This window comes from Dasypus novemcinctus, chromosome 10 (genome assembly GCF_030445035.2).
Source record: "Dasypus novemcinctus isolate mDasNov1 chromosome 10, mDasNov1.1.hap2, whole genome shotgun sequence".
In the NCBI taxonomy this organism is placed as follows: Eukaryota; Metazoa; Chordata; class Mammalia; order Cingulata; family Dasypodidae; genus Dasypus; species Dasypus novemcinctus.
Window position 1 is genome coordinate 120,365,030 of NC_080682.1, and position 25,219 is coordinate 120,390,248.

At 37.2% G+C, this 25,219-nt stretch overlaps 1 protein-coding gene across 4 annotated transcripts in view; it reads left to right on the forward strand.

The window, feature by feature from the left end:
* The window catches only part of HIKESHI (heat shock protein nuclear import factor hikeshi), a 64,369-nt gene extending 43,966 nt beyond the window's left edge, over positions 1 to 20,403 (forward strand). For 2 of the 4 annotated variants that reach the window (XM_004455250.4, XM_004455249.5), the window contains 2 exons: positions 19,274 to 19,392; positions 20,324 to 20,403. In XM_004455250.4, the coding sequence (XP_004455307.2) occupies positions 19,274 to 19,392; positions 20,324 to 20,378 (174 nt within the window). In that variant the 3' untranslated portion in view covers positions 20,379 to 20,403. Of the gene's footprint in view, positions 1 to 13,907; positions 14,255 to 19,273; positions 19,393 to 20,323 lie in introns of those variants that run through there. The other 2 variants (XM_058306152.2, XM_058306151.2) reach the window with 2 other exon arrangements.
* Positions 20,404 to 25,219: the final 4,816 nt, after the last annotated feature.

Sequence of the window (25,219 nt, forward strand, 5' to 3'; positions counted from 1 at the left end):
CCCTCTCCCCTCCCTCCCCCACAGCTATCTGCTCTTTCTGTCCACTCGCTGTGTGTTCTTCTGTGTCCACTTCTATCCTTATCAGCCGCACTGGGAATCTGCGTTTCTTTTTGTTGCATCATCTTGTTGTGTCAGCTCTCCGTGGGTGCGGCACCATACTTGGGCAGGTTGCACTTTTCTTGTGCGCTGGGCGGCTCTCCTTATGGGGTGCACTCCTTGCACAAGGGGATCCCCTACGCAGGGGACACCCCTGTGTGGCATGGCACTCCTTGTGCGCATCAGCACTACATGTGGGCCAGTTCACCACATGGGTCAGGAGGCCTTGGGTTTAAACCCTGGAACTCCTTTGTGGTAGGTGGATGCTCTATCAGTTGAGTCAAATCCGCTTCCCCATATTTTTTAATTTAAAAATTAGTCTGGTGGTTGAAAACAGGTAAACATGTTTCAGGAGGCACTGGGTACCAAACCTGGGACTTCCCGGGTGGGAAGCAGGAGCTCAACTGCTTGAGCCACATTCACTCCCATATTTTATATTTTAATCCCCTTGAACATTTTATATATAAATTCTTTAACCCACGATTGACTTGAATATCTAGAACTGTGATGTCCAATCAGGTAGCTGCTAACTGCTTATGTATACTTTAATTAGAATTAAAGAAAATGTCCAAAAAATAGAAACAACCCATATGTCAATCAACATACGGATATAAAAAGATTGGAGTGAAAAATGGTATAGCCATTCAATGGAATGTTATTTGGCCATAAAAAGAAATGAAGTACTGATAGTTGCTAGGATATGGATGAATTTTGCAAATATTATGCTAAGTGAAAGAAGCTGTTTACAACGACCACATGATATATGATCCCATTTAAATGAAATTTCCAGAATATTCAAATCTATAATATTCATGAATTATTTTCTTTCTTTACAATGAAAAGAGTTTAATTGCTTTTTTGATGCTCTATAAAACAAGTCAATAGTTGGAAAAAAGTCAGTATACAGAAAAACAAAAGGAATAAAGTAAAAATCCCATGAATCTGTTTCCCTACAGAGAGCTGTTAGTAATATTTTGGACACCATTTTTTTTTTTCATGTAAACACCATTTTTTCACATATAGAGGATCATACTGAACACACTGAAAAATCATACTTCTTTTTTTTTTCTTCATATCCCCTTGAGCATCAGTAGTAGTAGTCTGGTTTATATATATCCTTTCATAATTTTTTCAAGGTACATGTGATGATATACAAATACATGTGACAGGTTTATAGAGGTATTTTGCCATTATTTTAGAAAAATGGGCCCCTGTTACATATGTGTTTTTTCCGGCACCTTTTTGGCTTACCTCTCTTATGGAAAGACCTGGAAGTGTACTTGTATGGACCAAATTTGTTCTTTTTAATAGTTGCAACTATACATGTAGCATAATTTGTACAGCTGTTTCCCATTAGTTGGCATTTATTTTGCTTTCAGTTTTTTCCCCACTTCAGAAAATCTTGCAAAAATCATTTGTGTAAATATATTCCTATAAACCTCTTTTTTTTTTCATGGGATTTGCTTTTTAAATGGTAATGCCAGTTTGCTTTTTCAAAAGGTGTGTTATAGTTTGCCTTTCTTTTTCCTGATTCTTTTTGTAGCAGAATATATTATTTTGGTTTTTGCCTATCTGCTAGGTGAGAAGTAGTATATCATTGACACTTTAATTTGTATTATCTGCTTGCCATTGAGGTTGAGTATCTTTTCATTTGTTTATTGACTGTTTAGATGTGATTTTTTTATGAATTGTGTATTTATATCCTTTGCCCATTTTATATTGGGTAGTTTATGAACACCTCGTTCCTTCCCTCATGTAGCTTATATTTTAGTGGGAAGAGACAGTTAATATGTAAATATATAATATATCATGCGAAGGCAGCTGGTATGAAATATCATAAAGCAAGGTAAAGATAATAGGAGAGTGATTTGGAAGATCATTTTAGATAAGGTGGAAAGGGAAGGCCTTTCTGATAAAATATTTCAGCAAAGACTTGAAGGGGAGAATGAGGTAGAAGTCTGTTATTTTTGATGAATAATATGAAGGTCTTTGTGGCTATAGTAAAGTGAGTAAGGGTGAGAGATGGCAGATGAGGTTGGAAAGTATGGGAAATGTGGCTACAGGACAAATAATACAGGGCCTCTTTGGACCTTTGCTTTTTATCTGTTTTGAGCAGAAAACTAAATATGATCTTATTCATGTTTTGTGTTTTTTTAAAACAAATGAATTTTATTGATACATAATAATGAAGCATATAGTTTATCCAAAGTGTACAATCAGTGGTACTTGGTATAATCACATAGTTATGCATTCATCACGTCAGTCATTCTTAGAGCATTTTCATTATTTCAATAATAATAATAAACGAAAAAGAAAATTCTTTACCGCTCAGTCTCTCTGTGTTTTCCCTGCTATATTTCTGGCTATTCTTGCACAATTTGTTTATTTATACTTTTAAACAGTTTTACTGAGATATATTCACATATCATATGATCTATCCAAAATGTATAATCAGTGGCTTTTAATATATTGCATTCATCATCACAAAAATTTTAAAACAATTTCATTATTCCAAAAAGAAAAACTCCATACCCCTTAGCAGTTACTTCTCAATCCTATCCTTCCCTAGCCTTACATAGCCACTAATCTAATTTCATCTTTATAAATTAATGTATACTTATATTTTATATAAATGGAATCATACAATATGTAGCACTTTGTATGTGGTTTCTTTCACTTAGCATGTGTTTTTTTGTCTGATATTAAAGTCTTGTGATATTAACAATATATTCAGTTTCAAACAAAAAAGGTCTTATGTATGCAATTTTACCCATATTTATATTTTCACATGGGATTTTACTATACTATACAGTACCTGATACATTTTTTAGCTTTCCTTTTAGTAATATACCTGATCTTAGACTTTCCCCTTAAACCACTGTTATACTCATGTAATAGTATAGCTAGTTACAGACATTGTGTTGTACTTTCACCTATTCTATTCATGCCAAAGATTAACAAACAACCTTTTTACCAATTTTGGACAAGTTAACCCTTAACTTTCCATTCTCTAACCTCATTCTATTTTCTGGTAACCCATATTCAAGTTATTAATTACATGATATTATGCAATATATTTAGTTCATGGTACCATAGTCATAAAGCATTTGACCTTTTGCATCTGGCTTGCTTCACTCAACATATCCTCCAGGCTCATCCATGTTGTCATATGCTTTACAACTTCATTTCTTCTTATAGCTGCATAATATTCCATCATGCATATACACCACAATTTGTTTATCCATTCATTGGATCCATTGTTGGACACCTGGATTGTTTCCATCTTTTGGCAATCATGAAGAATGCTACTATGAACATGGGTTTGGAGGTATCTATCTGTGTCACTGCTCTCAGTTCTGGGTATATACCCAGTAATGGTATTGCTGGGTCACGTGGCAAATCTGTATTGATCATCTTTAGGAACTACAAAACATTCCTCCACAGTGGCTATATCATTCTTCATTCCCACCAACAGTGAATAATAGTCCCTGTATCACCACATCCTCTGCAACACTTGTATTTCTCTGTCTTCTAATAGTGGCCATTCTTATAGGCATGACATGATATCTTAGTGTAGCTTTGTTTGCATTTCCCTAACCACTAAGGATATTTAACATTTTTTCAAGTGTTTTTTTGCCATTCGTATATCTTGTTCAGACAAATGTCTATTCAAGTCTTTTGCCCATTTCTAAATTAGGTTGTTTGTCTTTTTATTGTTGAGTTGTACCATTTCTTTAGATATCATGGATATTAAATCTTTACTGATATGTGATTTCCAAATATTTTCTCCAATTGAGTTGGCTGCCTTTTTACCTTTTGACAAAGTTCTTTGAGGTTCAAAGTGTTTAATTTTGAGGCAGCCCGGTTTATTTTTTCTTTGTTGTTTATGCTTTGGTTGTGAGGTTCAAGAAACCACCACCTGCCTACCATAAGGTCTTTAATATGTTTCCCTATATTTTCTTCTAGTTTTATGGTCATGGCTTTCATAATTAGGTCTTTGATCCATTTTGAATTAGTTCTTGTATAGGGATTGAAATATAGGGGTCTTTTTTCATCTTTTGGTTATGGATGTCTAGTTCTCCCAGCACCATTTGTTGAAGAGACTGTTTCGTCCTGTTAATATGGCTTTGGTAGGTTGCTTGAAAACCATTTGACCATAGAGATGAGGATATATTTCTGGCTCTCAATTCTATTCCACTAATCAATGGGTCTATCTTTATGCCAGTGCCATACTGTTTTGACCACTATTGCTTTGTTTTATGTTTCAAGGTCAGGCAGTGAAATTCTTCACACACCACTCTTCTTTTTTAGAATGCTTTTGGCTGTTCGGGTGTACTTTCCCTTCCAAATGAATTTGGTAGTTTCCTTTTCTATTTCTATAAAGTAAGCTGTTGGAATTTTGATTGGTATTGCATTGAATCTATAAATCAGTTTGGGTAGAACTGATATCTTTATGATATTTAGTCTTCTAATCTATGAACATGGAATGTCTTTCCATTTGTTTAGGTCTCCATTGACTTTTAGCATTGTTTTATAATTTTCTCAATATAGGTTCTGTACATCTTTGGCTAAATTGAGTCTTTATGTTGCTATTGTAAATGAAATTTTTTCACTGATTTCCTCTACAAATAGTTCAATACTAGTGTACCAAAACATCACTAATTTTTACGTGTTGACCTTGTATCCTGCCACTTTCCTGAATTCATTTATTCACTCAAGTAGCTTTGTCTTAGATATTTCAGAACTTTATAAATGCAGGGTCATATCATTAACAAATAGTGAGGGTTTTACGTCTTCTTTTCCTATTTGGATGCCTTTTATTTATTTATTTTTGTCTAATTGCTCTAGCTAGAACTTCTAGTACAATGTTGAATACTAGTGGTGACAGTGGGCATCCTTGTATTGTTCCTGATCTTTAGAGGGAAAGATTTTGTCCTTTCTCCATTGAGTACCATGTTGACTATGGGTTTTTCATATCAGCCTTTTATCGTATTATGGAATTTTCCTTCTATTCCTATCTTTTGATGTATTTTTATCAAGAAAGGATGCTGGATGTTGTCAAATGCCTTTTCTCCATCGATAAAGTTGATCATGCGGTGTTTTTCCTTCAATTTGTTAGTGTAGTGTATTATGTTAGTTGATTTTCTTATGTTGAACCACCCTTGTATAACAGGAATAAATCCCACTTGTTCGTGGTGTATAATAAATCTTTTGATATGCTTTGGATTCTACTTGCAAGTATTTTGTTGAGTATTTTTTCATCTGTCTTCATTAGAAAGATTGAGCTATAATTTTCTGTTCTTGTCGTGTCTTTATCTAACTTTGATATTAGGGTGATTTTGGCTTCATAAACTATATTGGGTAATTTTCCCTCTTCTTAAACTTTTTGAAAGAGTTTAGACAGGATTGGTATTAATTCTTGAAATGTTTGGTAGAATTTGCCTCTGAAGCTGTCTGGTCCTGAACATTTCTTTGTTGGGAGATTTTTGATGATGGAGTCAATCTCTCTCTTCTTTTAAAAAATTTAATTTATTTATTTTACTTATTTCTCCCCACCCCTTTGATGTTGGCCCTTGTTGTATCTGTTCATCTTCATGGTTTCTTTAGGAGGCATTGAGAACCGAATTTGGGCCTCTGATACAGGAGGGAGGTGCCTAATAGCTTGAGCCACCTCTTTTCTCTGCTTTGTTGTGTCTCTCATTGTGTGTTTCTTTTTGCATCTCTTTTTCCATCATCTTGTTGTGTCAGCTTGCCACCTGCCCATTGCATCAGCTCACTGTCTTGCTCGTCCTCTGTAGGAGGCACTGGAAACCTCTGCTCCCTACTTTGTTGTGCCACTCATTATGTTTTTCTTCTTGTGTTTCTTGTTATGTCAGCTTGCTGAGCCTGCTCATCATGCCAGCTTGTTTTCTTCTTTAGGAGGCACCGGGAACCGAACCAGGGACCTCCCATGTGGTAGGTGGGAGGTCAGTCACTTGAGCCACATCTGCTTCCCTCAGTCTCTTTAAATGAGATTGGTTTTTTAAGTTCTTGTAATTATTTTAGTGTCAGTATAGGTTGTTTTTACATTTCTAGAAATTTGTCCATTTCATCTAGATTGTCTAGTTTATTGGCATACAAATTCCGATAATATTTTCTTATCCTTTTTATTTCTGTGGGGTCAGTCATAACTTCCTTTCTTTTTTCAAAGTTTTTTAAAAAAATTTCTTTCTCTCCCCTCCCCCGCCCCCATCTGCTCTCTCTGTCCATTTGCTGTGTGTTCTTCTTTGTCCACTTGCATTGTCATTGGCACTGGGAATCTGTGTTTCTTTTTTGTTGTGTCATCTTGCTGCATCAGCTTTCCGTGTGTGCAGTGCCCACTCCTGGGCAGGCTGCATTTTTTTTGTGCTGGGCAGCTCTTCTTATGGGGCACACTCCTTGCACATGGGACTCTCCTATGCGGGTGACACCCCTGTGTGGCATGGCACTCCTTGCGTGCATCAGCACTGTGCATGGGCCAGCTCACCACACAGGTCATGAGGCCCTAGGTTTGAACCCTGGACCTCGCATGTGGTAGGTGGATGCTCTATCAGTTGAGCCAATTCTGCTTCCCCATAACTTCCTTTTGATTTCTGCGTCTTCTCTCTTTTTTTCTTTGTTAGTTTAGCTAAGAGTTTGTTACTTTTATTAATCTTCTCTAAGAACCAGCCTGTAATTTTGTTGACTTTCTGTATAGATTTTTGTTCTCAGTTTCATTGATTTCTGCTATAATCTTTGTCTCTTTCTGCTTGCTTTGGGAATGGTTTGCTGTTCTTTTCTAGTTTCTCCGGTTGTTCCATTAGATCTTTGGTTTTAGCTCTTTCTTATTTAAAACAGGCATTTAAGGCTATAATTTTCCCTCTCAGCCCTGTCTTCGCTGTACCCAATAAGTTTTGATAAGTTGTGGTCTCATTTTCATTTGTTTTGATATACTTACTAATTTCGCTTACAATTCTTCTTTGACCCACTGATTATTTAGGAGTATTTCTGTCTCCACACGTTGCGATTTTATCTATTTCCTATCTATCATTGATTTCCAGTTCATTCTATTATGATCTGAGAAGGTGCTTTGTATAATTTGAGAGCTGCATTTTGCCCTAACATGTGGCCTATCCTGGAGAAAGATGCATGAGCACTTAGGAAGTATGTATAATCCAGTGAGTTTGGGTTCAGTGTTCTGTATATCTGTTAGGTCTAGCTTGTTTATCATATTGGTCATGTTCTGTTTCCTTGTTGATCTTCTTTCTAGTAGTTCCATCTAATGGTGTGAATGGTGTGTTGAAGTCTCTGTTACTGTAGAGATGTCTCTTTCTCCTTTCAGTTTTTCCAGAGTTTGCCTCATGTATTTTGGGCACTCTGCGTAGGTTCATAGATACTTATGACTTATTTCTTCCTTTGTGGATTGTTCCTTTAATTACTATATAATGGGCTTATTTATCTCTTATAACTTCTTTGCATTTAAAGTCTGTTTTGTCTGACATTGGTATAGCTACCCCTGCTCTTTTTGGTTACTGTTTGCATGGAGTGTATTTTTCCAGCCTTTCACTTTCAGCCATTTTGTATGCCTGGTTCAGGGATACAAGGTCAGTCTCTTGTCGACAGCATATAGATGGTTCATGTTATTTTATCTATTTTGTCATCCTTTATCTTTTGATTGGTGAGCTAAATCAATTCACGTTCAGTGACATTACTATAAACACCTTATTTACTTCCATGATTTTTCTCTTTGGTTTTTATATGTCACATCTTATTTTCTTTTGTCTTTATACTCTTTTGGTTATCCTTTCTGATAGTCTTGCTTTTTATACTCTTCTCCAAGCCTCTCTCTCCTGTCTTTTCTTTTCAAGCTGTGTAAGGCTCCCTTTAATGGTTCCATCAAAGGCAGATTCTTTTATATGAATTCTCTTATTTTCTTTTAGTTTGTGAATATTTTAAACTCATCTTTGTATTTGATGGTCAATTTTGCTAGATAGTGAATTCTTGGCTGACAGTTTTTCGCTTGCAGTATCCTAATTGCATCATACCACCTCCATCGTTTCTGATGAGAAATCCACACGAAGTCTTAATGGGCATTCCTTGTAGTGATGGTTTGCTTCTCCCTGCTGCTCTCCGAATTTCCTTTTTCTTTGATGTTTGACATTCTGAGTAATATGTGTCTGAATGGGGTACGTTGTGCTTCTTAAACATGTAAGTTCATTTCTTACATGAGAGTTGGGAAATTTTCAGCCATTATTTCCTCAAATACTCTTTCTGCCCCTTTTCCCTTCTCTTCTCCTTCTGGAACTCCCATAACACGTATGATGTTGCATTTCATGTTATCATCCAACTGCCCGAGCACCTGTTTATTTCCATTCTTTTTTCTTTTCTTTTTCTCTCTTCAATTTCAGCTGTTCTGTCTTCTGTATCATTTATATTTCTATCATTTCGTTTACTATTATATGCCTCTAATGTGTTTTTTTAATCTCATTTACCTTGTCTTTCATTCCCATGAGCTCTGTTATTTTTCCATTCAGTTTTTCAAATTCTTTGTGCTCGCTCAGTGTGTTCTTGATGTCCTTATCTCTTTAGCCATATTGTCTTTCAACTCATTAATTTAGATTTGGAAATTTGTGGGCATTTCATTGACTAGTTGTTTCAAATCCTGTATGTCCTCTGGGGTTTTGATATATTCATTTCCTTGGGCCATTTCTTCCATTTTCTTCCTTTTTAAAAAATGATTTATTTATTTCTCCCCACCCCCTTCACCCCACCCCCATTGTCTGCTCTCTGTGTCCATTCACTGTGTGTTCTTCTGTGTCTGCTAGTATTCTCATCAGGCAGCACCGGGGGTCTGTATCTCTTTTTGTTGTGTCATCTTGCTCCATCAGCTCTCCGTGTGTGTGTCACGACTTCTGGGTGGCCTACGGTTTCACACGGGGCAGCTCTCCTTATGCAAGGCTTTTTGCATGGGGACACCCTTACTTGGGGGCATCCCTGTGTGGACTGGCACTCCTTGCACGCAGCACTTTGCGTGTGGGCCAGCTCAGCACACGAGCCAGGAGGCCCTGGCTATCAAACCCTTGGACTTCCTATATGGTAGGTGGGCGCTGTACCTGTTGAGCCACACCCACTTCCCAGTTTCTTCCATTTTCTTAGTATGGCTTGTGATATTATGCAGATGTCTATGTATCTGATTACAGTGGTGAGTTTACTCAGATGCTCAGTTTCTTTCTTTCATACAGATTTAGTGGTGGGAGGCTCTGTGTTACTGCTGTTCTTTGATTCTCAGTTTAACCTGTTCTAGGTCTTTTGGATTGTTCTTATTATTAGTTGTTCACACCTGGGTCCTGGACCCAGTAATGGGTTGCAGACCCTCCTCCAAGGGCTTTGAGGAGGGAGGCTGTAATGTACAGGCTGGGAAAAGTCTCTCCTTTACGTTCAATTTCCTCATGTGCGTTTCCTATGTCTGCCAGCAGATGTTGCTATTTGGCAGACTTAATCAGTTCAAAGCCTAGTCGGAGTGTTTGCTGCATCAGAGACTGGATCAGTGTGCATAGAGGTTCCTGCCTGGAGGCTAAGGGCCTGCTAATTCAACCATTGTCAGAGGCAGTTCTCCAGCCTTTGCTGGCAGCCCCCTCCCTTTTCCCTGGCAGGAAATAGTTCCTCTCCCCTCTGTGTCCTCAACAGCCAGTCCTGGTCAGCAGAGAGGGAGATTGAGATGGTTGGATCTCTCAGTCCCTTGCGGGCTCCCAAGGCAAACAGTGGCCCCACCCAGCTTGGAAGGGCTCCTGGGACACAGCAGACCAAATGTGAGGGTCACAAGCTGAGCCAACCGTAGGTTATGTCCCTCTCTCTCCCCTTTCCTGGGGAGGTGGTTCTTCAGGGCCCCCTTTGTCTGTAGAATTCAAAAGTGTCTAGAGGGTGGGGGAGGATATGAGTAGTTGCAGCTGCAGCACTCAGTTTTACTGTCCCTGTTCTTTTCCTTTGCCCTTCTCTCTTCTAGGCAGTGTTCAGTCTTCCTGCTGCATCCTAAACCCTAGCAGATTTATTTCCAGACCATTTCTGCCTTTCTTCTAGCTATTTTTCTGGTAACTTATGTTTTAAAAGGATCACTTTTATACCTGTGGAGAGAAGATAATTTAGGGAAGGCTCTTGTGCAAATGTAGATGAGAAGTGATAATGACTTGTACCAGATCAGTAGGCTTGGAACTGATGAAAAATAATTGATTTCTAGAGATATTTTGAAGACGGAGCCAATAGTTTTTTGTTTTGTTTTTACTTTTAAACTTCATTTTGAACAAATTTTACATTTACAGGAAAGGTACAAAAATAGTACATAGTTTTTCTGTCTCTTTCTTACGAAGCTTCCTCAATTTTAACATCTTACATAGCCATCATGCAGTGATCAAAACAAAGAAATTAACATTGGTACAATACTATTATCGAGCTTATTTGAATTTCACCAGTTTTTCCACAAATGTCCCTTTTTTGGTCCAGGATACTATCTAGGATACCACAATGCATTTAATTGTTATTTCTCCTTAGTTTCCAGCAGTCTGTAACAGTTTTCTAGCCTTTTCTTGTCTTTTATGACCTTGACAGTTTTGAAAAGTATTTGTGAGTTTTTTCCAGGAAATTCCTTAATATGAGATTGGCTGATATTTGTCATGATTGGAATGAGGTTATACAGTTTTGGCAGGAAAACCACAAATTTGCTGTGTCCTCAGGCAAATGTCAAGGGGTTCATGGTTAAATATGTCTTAATACTAAAGATATTTAGCTTGATAATTTCATTACAGTAGTTTCTGCAGACTTCCACTACTACAAAACTATTGTCTTTCCCTTCATGATAATCTAATATGTATCTTGGGGTAGGTACTTTGATTATGCAATGCTGTTTTCCTTAAAATTTTAAGTTTTTCCTTAAATGTTAATTTTATCAATTCGTGAATCTTTTCTGCAATGATTATTATTGTGTTTGTCTAATGGTGATTTTTAAATGTTTCTTTTTTCTTCTGTATTTATTAATGGGAATTCTGTTCTATGAATGAGGTATCACTTCTCCATTCATTTAAATAATCAATTTGTTTATATCAGTATGGATACATGGGTTTTATTTTAGTCTGTGGATTAATATCCAGTATTATTGTTCTTTATTTTATTGCTTTGACCATTAGGAGTTCTTTCAAGTTGACTCTGGTATTTTTTTTTCCCCATTTTTTAAAAAAAATATTACATTCAAAAAATATGAGGTCCCCATTCACCCCCGCCACCCCCACCCGACTCTGGTATTATTTTGACCACCCCCACTCCTTTTTGTCTTAGTCTCTTTCGTTGTGGCAAAATATACATAACAAAATTTTCCATTTTAACCAGTGTTAGATGTACAATACAGTGGCATTAATTATATACACAATGTTGTGCAACGATCACCACTATCTTATTTCCAAAATATTTCTGTACCCCCAAGAGAAACTCTACCCATTAAGCAATAACACCCCATTCCCCTTTCCTCTAACCCCTGGTAACCTCTAATCTCCTTTCTGTCTCTTAAGAATTTGTCTATTCTAGGTATTTCTTACGAATGAAATTATGCAATAGTGGTCCTTTTGTGTCTGGCTTATTTCACTTAGCATAAGGTTTCCACGGTTTGTCCATGTTGTAGTATGTATTAGAATTCATTCCTTTTCATGGCTGTATTCTATTGTGTGGAATATATATATGTACACCATATTTTGTTTATCCATTCATCTGTTAATGGACACTTGGGTTATTTTAGTCTTTTGGCTATTGTGAGTAAATTATGATACTTTGAACTTTGGCCCACAAATATCTGTTTGAGTCCCTATTTTCAGTTATTTTGGGTATAAACCTAGGTATATATTGCTGGGTCATATGGTAGTTCACTGTTTAACTTTTTGAGGAACCAGCAAACTGTTTTCCACAGTGGCTGTACTGTTTTATCATAGGGGAATTTGGAGTGAGGGTTCCAGTTTTTCCACATCCTTGTCAACACTTGTTATTATCTTATTGCTATTATAGCCATCCCAGTGGGTGTGAAGTGGTATCTTGTCATTTTTTTTAAAAAATTTTATTAGGGAATGTTTTAGTCAGCCAAAGGGGTGCTGATGCAAAACACCAGAAGTCTGCTGGGTGTTAATAAAGGGTGTTTATTTGGGGTAGGAGACTACAGTTACCAGGCCATAAAGCCTAAGATACTTCCCTCACCAAAGTCTATTTCCACATGTTGGAACAAGATGACTGCCAACATCTGCAAGGGTTCAGGCTTCCTGGGTTCCTACGTTCCTGGGGCTTGCTTTTCTCTGGGTTCAAGGTTCCTTTCTTCCTGGGGCTGGCTTCTCTTTCCTCTGGGAGCTTACTTCCCGGGGCTCCAGCTTAAGTCTTCAGCATCAAACTCCAACATCAGAAAACCCTCAACTCTGTCCTTGGCCATGCCTTTTATCTGTGAGTCCCCACCCCTAGGTGGGGATACCCTAATGACGTGGCCCAATTAAAGCCCTAATCATAACTCAGTCAGGCCCAGGAACAGACCAGATTACGAACATAATCCAGTATCTATTTTTGGAATTCATAACCATATCAAACTTCTACATGGGTGTTGTGGGTTTATAGAACAATCATACATAAAATATAGAATTCCCATACACCACTCCACCACCAACATCTTGCATTGGTGTGGAACATTTGTTTCAATTGATGGTAGTTCTTTTTTATAATTGTACTATTTTTTTAACAGTAGCAGTCAGCATTTCTTCAGAGTGTCTTTGTTCTACACACTGTGTGAGCAGTGTACATGGATTACCTCATTTAAAATTCCCAATACACAGGCCTGTGAAATGTCCTATTTTTTTTCCAACTGGAGAAAGTTGTGGGTTTACAGGAAAACCATATAAAAAAATACAGTGTTCCCAATACCCCCCTATTGTTGGCACTTTGCATTAGTGTGGTACTTTTTTTTTTACAACTGATAAATGATTTATTAAGATAGCACTATTAACTATCGTCTGTAATTTATATTACATGTATTTTTTCCCACTTATCACCCTATTATTAACACCTTGTATTAGCGTCATACATTTGTTATAATTCATGAAAGAAGATTATTATACTTGTACTGTTAGCTATAGTCAGTTGTCTGTAGTAGGGTTCTCTATGTTATACAATAAGACCTAGGTTATTGAGCATTTTTGTCTGTGCTTATTGGCCATATGTATATCTTCTTTGGAAAAATGTCCATTTAAATCATTTTCCAGTTAAAAATTTTTTGTCTTGTTTAGTTGTAAGAGTTCTTTATATATTTTAGACTTTAAACCCTCATCAAAGATATCATTAGCAAATATTTTCTCCCATTCTGTGCGTTGTTTTTTACTGTCCTTTAATACACAAAAGTTTTTAAGTTTGATGATTTATGCTTCATCTCTTTTTTCTTTTGTTGCCTATATTTCTGGTGTCATATTTGAGAAACCAGTGCTAAGTCTGAGGTCATAAAAATTATAACTATGTTTTTTCCATGAATTTTATAGTTTTAGTTCTTAAATTTAGGTATTTAGGTATTTTGTTTCATTTTGAGTTAATTTTATGGATAGGGAATGGTGAGGGTACAACTTATTCTTTGCATGTTGATTTCCCAGCACCATTTGATGAAGATACTCTTCTTCCCTGTTGGAATGGTCTCAGGACGTTAGAGTTTTATGGTGTAGATAACGTGTGGGACCTGAGACACAGAGAGATGTCAAGTGTGGCTCCAAGGATTTTGGCTTGAGGGATTGCAACTCAGGAATATTATGTTGTAGGGTGGCACCGTGTGGGAGCGCACGACAGCAAGGATCGGCTCGTCTCCAGGCGCCGGTGCGAGTCGGACCCGGGTGGCGGGAACGGGCGTTAAGGCCCTCCGCTTGGGGTTCGGGCGTACTGCCCGCCCCTCTGCCCAGCTGCATCCGCTTCCCCCTCGGTGGCCTAACCCCGCCTCTCCCCCGAGGGCCACCGCCGCGCCATGACAGCCCCGCCTCGCTGCCGCCAAGAACCCTGGCTACCCTGTCTTCTGCCCGCAACCAGTGATGCACCCCTGCACGAACCTATCAGCCGTCTGCCGCCCCCGGCCACGCCCCCTGCCCCTCCCCCATCTTCACCCTATATTAACCGCTGTACTTCCTGAATAAATCAGACTTGCGCACAGATCCTGGTGTCCCCGGTAGTCTTCTTCCTACCGCGCGTCCTCCGCACCTTGCCGGCCCCAGAGCGCCTTCTCGGAAGGCCCCTCCGTGTGTTGCAGCCCTCCGCCCGAGCCCACACCGCCCCTGCAGCGGCCCTCCGGGCGAGCCCACACTGCGACATTATGTGAAAACACATATGGGCTGGGAGTAGAATTCAGAGTTCAGTTTTGTTAGTGCTATATTTGACATACCTGTTAGACATTCTGCTGGAGCTGACAAGTCTAGAGTTCAAGGGGGAGATCTGAGTTAGAGATATAAATTCAGTAGTTAGCACTATAGAGACAATATATTGGAGTAGAAACAGCCAGCAAGAGACTCCTATATTGGCCCTGTGGGATCACAGCCCCCTCTCAATTAGAGGTGGAGTGGGCATCACCATCCCAGAATCCTCAGGATTGGGGAATGAACTATGGACTAAAGTAAACTTACTGGTATTCTAATATAGACTTACTGTGATTCTAGCAATGGAAGAAATTATATCATTCATGTGGAGGCAGTGGCCACTGGAGGTTTTGAGGGCAGGGAGAGGGAAAAACAGGTTTAATATGGGGGCATTTTGGGGTCTTGGGAATTGTCCTGAATGACATTGTAACAACAGATATAGGCCATTTTAAATCTTGCCATAACCTACAGAATTGGGTGAGAGGAAGTGTAAACTTTTAATCCATGCTTAGTAGCAATGTTCCAAAATGTGTTCATCAATTGCAATGAATGTACCTCACTAATGAAGGATATTGTTAATGTGGGAAAATGTGGGAGGTGTGGAGAGGGGCGTATGGGAAACCCTTATATTTTTTATGTAACATTTGTATAATCTAAGTATCTTTTGAAAAATGAAAAAATGGAAAAAATACGATTAGATACAATCACTAGAGAAGTCAGTCAGTGACTGAGTTCACAGGTACTTCAAAGTTGAAAAGCTTGAGAAATGAGGAGAAATAAATGAAAAGGAGAACCTATGAATAAGAGGAGACCCAAAATATGGTATTTTGGAAGTAAAGTGAAGACTGTTTTAAGAAGAAAGAATTTAACAAGTTATGTTGCTGATGGGTCAAGTAAGACAAGGACCAATAATTAACCATTGTATTTTAACAAGATAGAAGTCATTGAGTACTTGGTCAAGAGTTGTTTCAATGAAATAGTAGGGGAATTTGGTGTGAGGATAAGAGAAGTAGAGGGGAGGAAATGGAAACAGTGAATATAGATGGCTTTTTTTTTTGAAGTACCTGGGCTGGGGATTAAACCTGGGACCTTGAATGCAGGAAGCCGGTACTCAACCACTGAGCCACATCATCTCCCCTGAGTTTGTTGTTGTTGTTGTTGTTGTTTTCATTCCTTTGCTTGTTGTTTGTTTGTTTCTTTTTTTTTTTTGGAGGGACCAGGACCAAACCCCATGTGAGAAGCAGGCACTCAACCACTTGAGCCACATCTGCTCCCCTATAGATGACTCTTGATGAGTTTGTGTTATAAAGGGCAGCAGATAAGTGGTATAGTATCTTGAGGGACTTGGAACAGGAAAAACAGGAAAGTTTTTTTGTTTTTTCATGTTTTTAATGAGAGATACTATATCATGTTACAACTGATGCAGTAGAGAGGGAAAAAATAAACGATGTGGGAAAGTGAAGAGAATTGCTGAAATGTCTGAGTAAGGAATGGAAGATGGATACATGGAAATGTTTGCTTTAGGTAGGATAGTGGCCAGTATTGATAGTAACGGATAGTGAGGCACTGATTCAGGTAGGTTGGTAGATGTAGTGATGAGAACTTGTGTGAGTTTATTTCTCTTTGCTCAGTAAAATAGGAAACAAGGTTTGTCAGGTAAGATTGAGGGGAAAGAAGCAATTGGAAATTTAAAGAAAAGGGATTATTCAGTAAGTCCCCTAGTTGAAGAGGAAGATGAATGGACTAGGGAAACTATGGATGTGCTGGGAAGCAGTAAAGGCACACTTTTGTGGGTTGTGGTCATGAATTTAAAGGGACACTTGTCACAGTCTCTTGAGAGTGGCTAGAATTAAGAGTGACAGAGGGGAGTGGCTGTGGCTCAAGCAGTTGAGCTCCCGTTTACCACATGGAGGACCTGGTTCCATCCCCAGCATCTCCTGGTAAAGAAAAGGAAAAAGTGGCTTGGAGAGGCGCAGTCCCCTTTGCAGCAAAGCGATGCACCAAAAAAGACGATGATGCAACCAGATAGAAAAAAAAAACGTGACAGTCGAGGTAAAATTAGTTTCCTATGGCTGGTATAACTGATTACCACAACATGGTGGCTTTAAATAAGAGAAATTCATTCTGTCTTAGTTCAGGAGGCCAGAAGTCCAAAATCAAGGTGTTGGAGCCATGCTTTCTCTGAAGGCGGTAGGGGAGAATCTTTCCTTGCCTCTTCCAGCCTCTGGTGACTTTTGGCATTCTGTGTTTCTGCATCACCCCAGTTTCTGCCTTCATCTTCACATGGCCTTCTTGTCTGTTCCCTCTCTCATTTCTCTCTTCCTCATGTATAAAGGTAATCCAGGACAATCACATTGGGAGATCCTTAATTAAACATGCAGAAAACTTTTTTCCAAATAAGGTCACGTTCCCAGGTTCTGGGTGAGCATATCTTTGTTGGACCACCATTCAATCCCTACTATATTTGATAAGTGTGTGTTATAAAGGGCAGCAGATAAACAGTATAGTTTCTTGAGGGACTTGGAACATCTGAGTTCTTTCATTAATCTTTTAAATAAACTTGCTGATAAAAGTAAGTTGTAATGCAAAACTTACAGTATTTTTTTTTAAACTTACAGTATTTTCTAGCACATTTTCTATATTAGAAAAATGTTTGGAAAAATACACATCAGAAGTATCCCTGGAGACAGGCAAGAGGCATTTATTCTATATAATAATAAATTTTTTGAGTTTGTTATAAAGCAGATAAATTTTTATTAAATATTTTATTATGAAATACTTTAAATTCACAGAAAAATAGAGAATAATTCATACATGCCACAAATGTTTATCTGCTGTAAGCCATTCATTTTCTAAATAAAATAGATAGAAAAGATAGAAAAAAAAAACCTGTCCTTGTAGAGCTCTTTTTATAGGGGATATATACTATGATTTCCATGTGTCTTACATCTAGATTTAGCTAATGTTATATTTTGTCATATTTGCTACTAATTTTTTTTCCTGAAGAAAGCATACAATACAACCCACCACACTCTGGCTTCTCCTGGCTTAACCCTCTAGGTAGCTACTCTTAACTTTTTATATCTTTCCTAGCCATATTTTATTACTTTTTTAAGAACATACATATATAGCTACAAATATATACATATATAATGCTATTTGTGTGTGTTTAAGCATGTGTCTAATTTAGTTACTCTTAATTACTTTTGTTTCACTTAAATTTTTATCAGAGTAGTACATATACATGGCTTAAATAGTTTTATATATAAGACAGCTGTCCTCAGTTGTACTACTTTCTACCCTTATTCAACTCCCCAGAAGCAATCACTTTCAACCCTTTATCTATTTTTTCCATATTTATCTCCATGTATCAGAAAACTTTGCTTAATCTATTATTTCTTTATCCATCGGTGTTACAGATATTTTCCATTGACTTACCAATATGAAACATATTTTACTCCCGTTACTCAACATATGCTTCTTTTCTCCACACCATACCAATATATTTTTTTGTTAAATTTATATTCACAGTTTTGTCCTTTTCTTGCCCTTTTCCCAGTAAAACTCTTAATATCTGGTAGTTCTTCCTCCTGGTCAACAAAATCATCTTCGATGTTCTTCATAAAAATTTTAGGATCATCTTGTCAAGTTCCCATGAAAAGCCTTGTTGAAATTTTTTTGGAAATAACAGATTTATAGATTTAATTTGGGAGAATTTCTACCATTTCCATATTGTCTTATCATCCATTAATACAGTGTATCTTTCTATAGAACATGGCATACTTCTTTTATTTGTTTTCTTTCTTGTCTATACAGTCATAATATTTTCCACAAAGACCTTATCCGGTTTGTTAGCTTTTTTCCCCTAGATATCTTATAGAGTTTGTTGATAATTTGGATTGGATATTTATAAAGGTACATTTCTAATTTTTGTTGCTGGTACAAAGGATTGCTTTTGGTTTTTCCTGGATATCGATCTGTTAACAACCTTACTGAACTCTGATATTGGCTCAAATACCTTAACAGCAGTCTCTTAGATTGTATTACCTTTGTGTAATTACACAAACAATCTGACAATTGCTCTTGTGTAGAGAAGAGACAGTGGACGACTTCATGGCTGGTTTTGCATTTCTGAGAAAGTGAGATTGCGAGGATTAGTGAATAGAAGGTGATATTATTTTTAGTAGTTCATTTCCATGTGGGTTCAGTGCATAAATCCATTTGAGTCTTAGGAAATATGAATCAATTTACTCATAGCTTTTAGCAAGGAGATTTGAAAGATGTTAGTGGATTTGAGGAAACTGAATTGTGCTATCTTTTCTTCTTTAGAGTTGATGGCAAGTAACCAGTTGTGTCTTTATTAAGCTTTTATCTTTTTAGAGATGGTTGCCATTTTATATGAGAAAACAGGCTGATTTGGGTGAGTGGTGTTTGAGGATGTGGGCATAGTGGATAGTGGATGCAGTGGTAGAGATGAAAGAAGATATTTTGAGGAAAAAGTTTTCCCCTTCAAAATTAATGAATGTTAGAAACGTAAGATATTAGACAATCACAGAAATTCTTTGAGTTATAAAAAAAGTATTGGAAGTACTTGGTTGTTATGGTTTTGAATATATATCTGCTACGACATCATTTTATAACTACCCCTAAATAACTTTCAACATAAGATTGTCTTAGAAATGATATCCTTAAAACGAAGTTAATGGAGGAACATTTTTTAATTAAAAATATTTATCTAAATGGAGTATTTACTGTAACTCATTTATCTATTATTAACTTTTTAGTTCACGCAGAAGATGTTGGACAACTTCTACAATTTTGCATCATCATTTGCTGTCTCTCAGGCCCAGATGACACCAAGTCCCTCTGAAATGTTCATTCCAGCAAATGTGGTTCTAAAATGGTATGGAGAGTTTTGTATCTGTATTATTAAGTCTTTTAGTAACTTTATATGTATTTTGCCTGTGAATGTATTTCTTCTTTCACATTTAACATATTTATGGTAGGCATTAGCATACATTAATATTTGCATTCCAGTAAGTATGTACTATAGTATTCAGATCAGGAATGGTATTACTGTAAATATTGTTATATAGTAGTCACTTTTTAATTTATAAAGCAAGGAAATATAATCGTCTGTGTTTTAGTGGCCACTATTAAGTATTGACAGTTTTTTGTATATTTTGAATTAGAAGGCACATATCAATCAAAACAATTTTTTTCTTACGTTTAGAAAGTCTTGATCGAAACAAACGTGCAGGGTATCAGGGTGGTTTATATTGTATCCTGTAGGTGAATGACTAATAAATCTATCCCCCCAGCTTTCCCATATTTCTGTTTTATAGGTATTTCTTATAAATAACCCGATTGTTGGGAAAACATAAGGAAAATTTATTGGAATGGCAGTATGGTGCAGCATGGAGAGTTCTGGAATATGCTAGGTTTTGAGCACTGTCGCCATGTAGCTTTGTGATCTTGAGCACAGCACTTGTTTGCTCATCAGTGGAATGAGGAAGGAGGAGTTAGATCTGATTTTTTTCTTAAGCCCTTTTCTGGTTTTCAAATTTGCAGAAGAGAAACAATTAATAAAATTTATTATGGTGTGTGTTCTCTGATGCAATCTAATCAAAACTGCTCTTGTATTTAAATCACTATGTTGGCTACCTTTTTATGAATATGATTAAATTCCCAGAAAAAATATCTTTGTAGGTTCTTAATCTTAGCTTTTTAGATGTGACATGTAAAATTGCTTGTTTTTGATGTCATTTGGCGGATTGTGAAAGCTACTGTTCAGTTTTCTTGTAAACATAAAAATATATATTTTTCTTTTCTAGGTATGAAAACTTTCAAAGACGACTAGCACAGAACCCTCTCTTTTGGAAAACATAATTTGAATAAAATAATTTTTAATGGATTCTGTAATTTGTCATGTTTTGAAGATAAAATGACTCCATTTGTATGAAGTCAGAAGGATAATGAAACCCAAATTTTGAAATTGCTTAGTGACTATGAACTTAATGAAAACCTTTATAAAATTAAAAACATTGAAAGTGAAAATTTTGTTCATCATTGATGACTTTTCCCCCTTTAAGCTTATAATACTATCCAGAGGCAAAACATTTAGACCATGGACATTTTAGCATATTCATAACTATAGTGTACCAAATACCATTATATTTTCAGTCTTTCACTCATTTTTTTCCCATAAGTTTCTATTTTGAAATAATTTCAAACTTATAGGGCAGTTAAAAAATAATGTAAATCTTAAACAGAGAACTCTCACATAGCCTGCCCACTGATTCCCATATCCACCAATTTTAACATTTTGTCATCTTTGCCATTCATTCTTTCTGTCTAGACAGTTAGATAGCTCTCTATTTGTGCACCTACCATCGATCTATTTTCTGAATATTTGAGAACAAGTTATATATATGCTGCTCCTTGAACACGTAACACTTTCATGTATTTTTCCTGCAGTCAAGGATATTCACTTATATAATCACCTTAAGTGCAGTTATCAAGTTTAAGAAATATAACATTGATAGACATTCTATATTCCAATTTTTTCTTCTGTCCCAGTAATGTCCTTTTGAGCCTTTCCTTCATTTTTATATCCAATCCAGTACCGTATATTTGTTATAATCTCTTTAGTTTAACTTGTGTACTCCTTTTTTTTTTTTAATAATTATGGACACATATACAACATAAATCTTCCCATCCTAACCACTCCCAAATATACCATTCAGTGAGATTAATTGCATTAACAATGTTGCAGTACTCTTACCACCATCCTAGAACTTTTCTTTCACCCCAGACAGAAATCCTAACCTCATTTTGCATTAACTCCCCATTGGACCAACCCCTCACCCCTGGTAACCTGTATGCTACTTTCTTTCTCTCTGAGTTTGCACATTCTCTGATATTTTCTTTGTGGTTACAATTGGACTTAAGTTTAATGGCCAAAATCTGTATCAGTCATTTGCTTGGATACCAATTTAAATATTATGTATAAACTATGTTCCTATACCCTCCACCCCCACTTTTAGTTCTTGTCACAATTACATGTTCATATATTATGAATCTAAAACCACTGACTTTTCATTACATTTTATATACATTTGTGTTTCTGATCCTGTAGGAAGTAAAAAGCGGAGTTAAGAATTTAAAAATACAAAGATTTATTCTCTTTAACAATGAATTGGCATAATTGGGAAAGAAGATAAAACTTGAAACCAATGTAGAGAAGATGGAGTGTATGTAGAAGGGCTGTTAAAAATAAAAACCTTATTTGCATTATTTGTGGAGGCTTAAAAACTTGTAAAGGTTAAATACCATAATGGTTCCATTTGCTCTGCATTTTTATTCTGAAAAGAAAGGTGACTTTGCCCATTTCTTACTTAAAAAAAAAAAAAACCAACAACTTGTAAAAAAGAGGAACTTTGGGGAAGATGGTGGAGTAGGGATCTACAGGACACATTCCACCTCTAAAAGCAGCTAGTTGACAGGCAGAAACTACCTGGAACAATGGTTCTGGGGCTCCAGAGGCCAGGGGAATACTGTACAATACCCAGGGAAGAGCAAAAAGGGGGAGACTGAGAAGCTGTGGCAAAAAACTGGATCACTCCTTGGCAATGGCTGGCACCCTTCCCCACTCTGGAGGCAAGCAGCCTCTGCCTGTCTGCTGTGGACAGAGAGGAATGTGAAGGCCATCCTCATGGCGAAGGGGGTACATGGTTGAGTGCTGAGCATGGTTTCTGATTGGCAAATTTGGATCACTGGGTCCTGGCTCTGAATCACATTTCTAATCTTCCCCAGATGGGGATTCCCATGACCATTGTTACAACAATGTCCCTGAAAGGGGTGGAGACAATGAGGTTGAAAGAACACACTCCCTTCTTAGGACTGTGCAGCTTTGGGGAACCAACCAAAAGACTTTTTGGTGCCTTTCCTGATCCTTTCCTTAGAGCCCTTTGTAACTGGTCTGCACCCCATTTGTAGGCTTCTGGACCTCTTTTGATCATTTAACACAGGCAATTCTAAAGATCTGGAAAAAATTGGACCAAGTGTCAAGAGTCTTAACACAAAGCCAATCAACAATAAAACCCTAGGCAAGAGAGAAACTGGCAGTCAGGGCAAACTCATCAGTATAATCCGTTTCCTAGAACAAAAGTTACAAGTCAGGAAATTTGGCCCAATCACAGGAACAAAAAAAATCAGAAGAGAATTTGAAAGTTCTGATAAAAGATGTTCAAGCAAATCTAAGTCAATTCTAGGAGATAAAGGAAAATATGAATAGAGATAAAGGATATTAAGACACTAGGTGAGCATGAAGAATTTGGAAGCATGCAAAGAAAAACTTAGCAAGGAAAAGCGTAATAGTGGAGATTTAAAATACTCTGAAAGGCCCTGAGCCTCAACAGACTTGCAACTCCTACCCTCTGGTTTATTGGACTTACCCCACCCAGCTAACAGGGAGGTAAAGAAGGTCAACCACCACACCAGGGAGCCAAGAGCACCTACAACTGCAAACCAGAGAATTGCATCCATCGTCCAAGTGGAGTTGAGGCACCCTCTCGACAGGGGTGGAGCGGACATAGCCATCCCAGGGTCCACAGAATGGAGGAATAGAGTATGGATTAGTGGACTTACTGATACTCTATTCTGGAACTAATGTGATCAGTATTGAAAGTAAATGTAACACTGAGATGGAGAAAGTGGACATGGTAGCTGCTGAGGGTGGGAATGGGAAGAAGAGATGTGATGTGGGGGTATTTTCAGGACTAGGAGTTGTCCTGGGTGGTACTTCAGGGACAGTTACTGGACATTGTATGTCCTCCCATGGCCCACTGGGTGGACTGGGGGAGAGTGTAAACTGTAATGTGGACCATTGACCATATGGTGCAGCAGTGCTCAGAGATGTATTCACCAAGTGCAATGAATGTCCCATGATGGAGGAGGTTGTGGTTATGGGAGAAGTGGGTGAGGGGATGGGGGTATTTGGGGCCCTCATTTTTTAAATGTAACATTGAAAGTAAATTAATTTAAAAAATAAAAAAATAAAAATAAATACTCTGAAAGTAGCTGTGAAATTAAATTCAGAAAAATTGCTCTGAAAGTAGCAAGAGAAAAGCAATTCATCACATAGAAGGGATGCTCAATAATACTAAGTCATGAATTCTCATCAGAAACCATGGGTGCAAGAATGATATATTGCCTCCAAGGATGATATATTTAAGGGACTGGAAGAGAAAAAGTGCCAGCCAAGAATTCCTTATCTGGGTAAACTTTCCTTCAAAAATGAGGGGGAGTTTAAAATATTCACAGATCAATGGAAACTCAGAGAGGTCACCTACAAGAGACCTGCCCTGCAAAAATACTAAAGCGAGTTCTGTATGCTGAAAGGAAATGAAAAGAGAGAGTGGCTAGGAGGAGAGTGTAGACAAGAAGATGATCAGTAAAGGTAGCTAAAAGGGTAAAAAGACTAAAATAAGATATGACATATAAAAACCAAAGGATGAGGTGATTGAAGTAAGTATTGCCTTTATGGTAATAACACTGCATGTTAATGGATTGTACTCCCTAAACAAAAGACATAGATTGGAAGAAAGGACTGAAAGATACAATCTGTGTATATGCTGTCTACAAGAGACTCACCTTAGACCCAAGGACACTAATAGGTTGAAAGTGAAAGTCTGGAAAAAAAGACATTCCATGCAAACAATAACCATAACAAGGTAGCTGTACTAATATTGGATAAAATAGACTTTAAATGCAAAACTTGTAAAAGACAAAGAAAGACTATATATTAATAAAAGGGGGTAGTCCAACAGGAAGAAATAATCGTCCAACCAGGGTATCCTAAAATATATGAGGCAAACATTGGCAAAATTGAAGGGAGAAATGGATGTTTCTACAATAAGGAGTCCTCAATACATCACTCTCATCTATAGATAGGACACCTAGACAGATATAATAAGAAAATAGAAATTGAATAATAGGGTAAATGAACTAGACCTGACATATACAGAACATTGCACCCTAAAACAGCAGGATATATACTCTTCTCAAGTGCACATTGATCATTCTTCAAAATAGACCACATGTTGGGTGACATAGGTCTCAGTAAGTTTTAAAAAAGAAATCTGTAAATAACTTGAGATGAATGAAAATAAGAACACAACATATCAAAAATTATGGGATTCAGCAAATGCAGTGCTGAAAGGGAAATTTGTAGCCTAAATGTCTACATTAAAATGAGAAAAGCTAAAATCAAAGATCTAACTGTATACCAGGAGGAAATAGAAAAAGAACAGCAAACTAATTCCAAAGCAAACAGAAAGAAAGAAATAACAACAGAAATAAATGAAATTGACAATAAAAAAATAATGGAATTAACAAAACCAAAAATTGGTTCTTTGAAAAGATTAAAAAATTTGACAACTCCTTAGCTAGACTGGCAAATAATAAAAGAGAAGACCCAAATAAAATCAGAGGGGGGACATTACTATTGACTCCACAGAAATAAAAAGGATCACAAAAGGATATTCTGAACAACTGTATACCAACAAATCAGACAATCTAGATGAAATGGACAATTTCCTAGAACTGCTATGCCCGGGAGCTTGGGGAGGAAAGACCTTCTTGCCCCTTTCTTCAGGGGCCACATTAGGTTTCTCAGATGCCTGGGAGATAGTGGCGCCTGGACAGCACCCTGATGCTTGAAGAGGGTG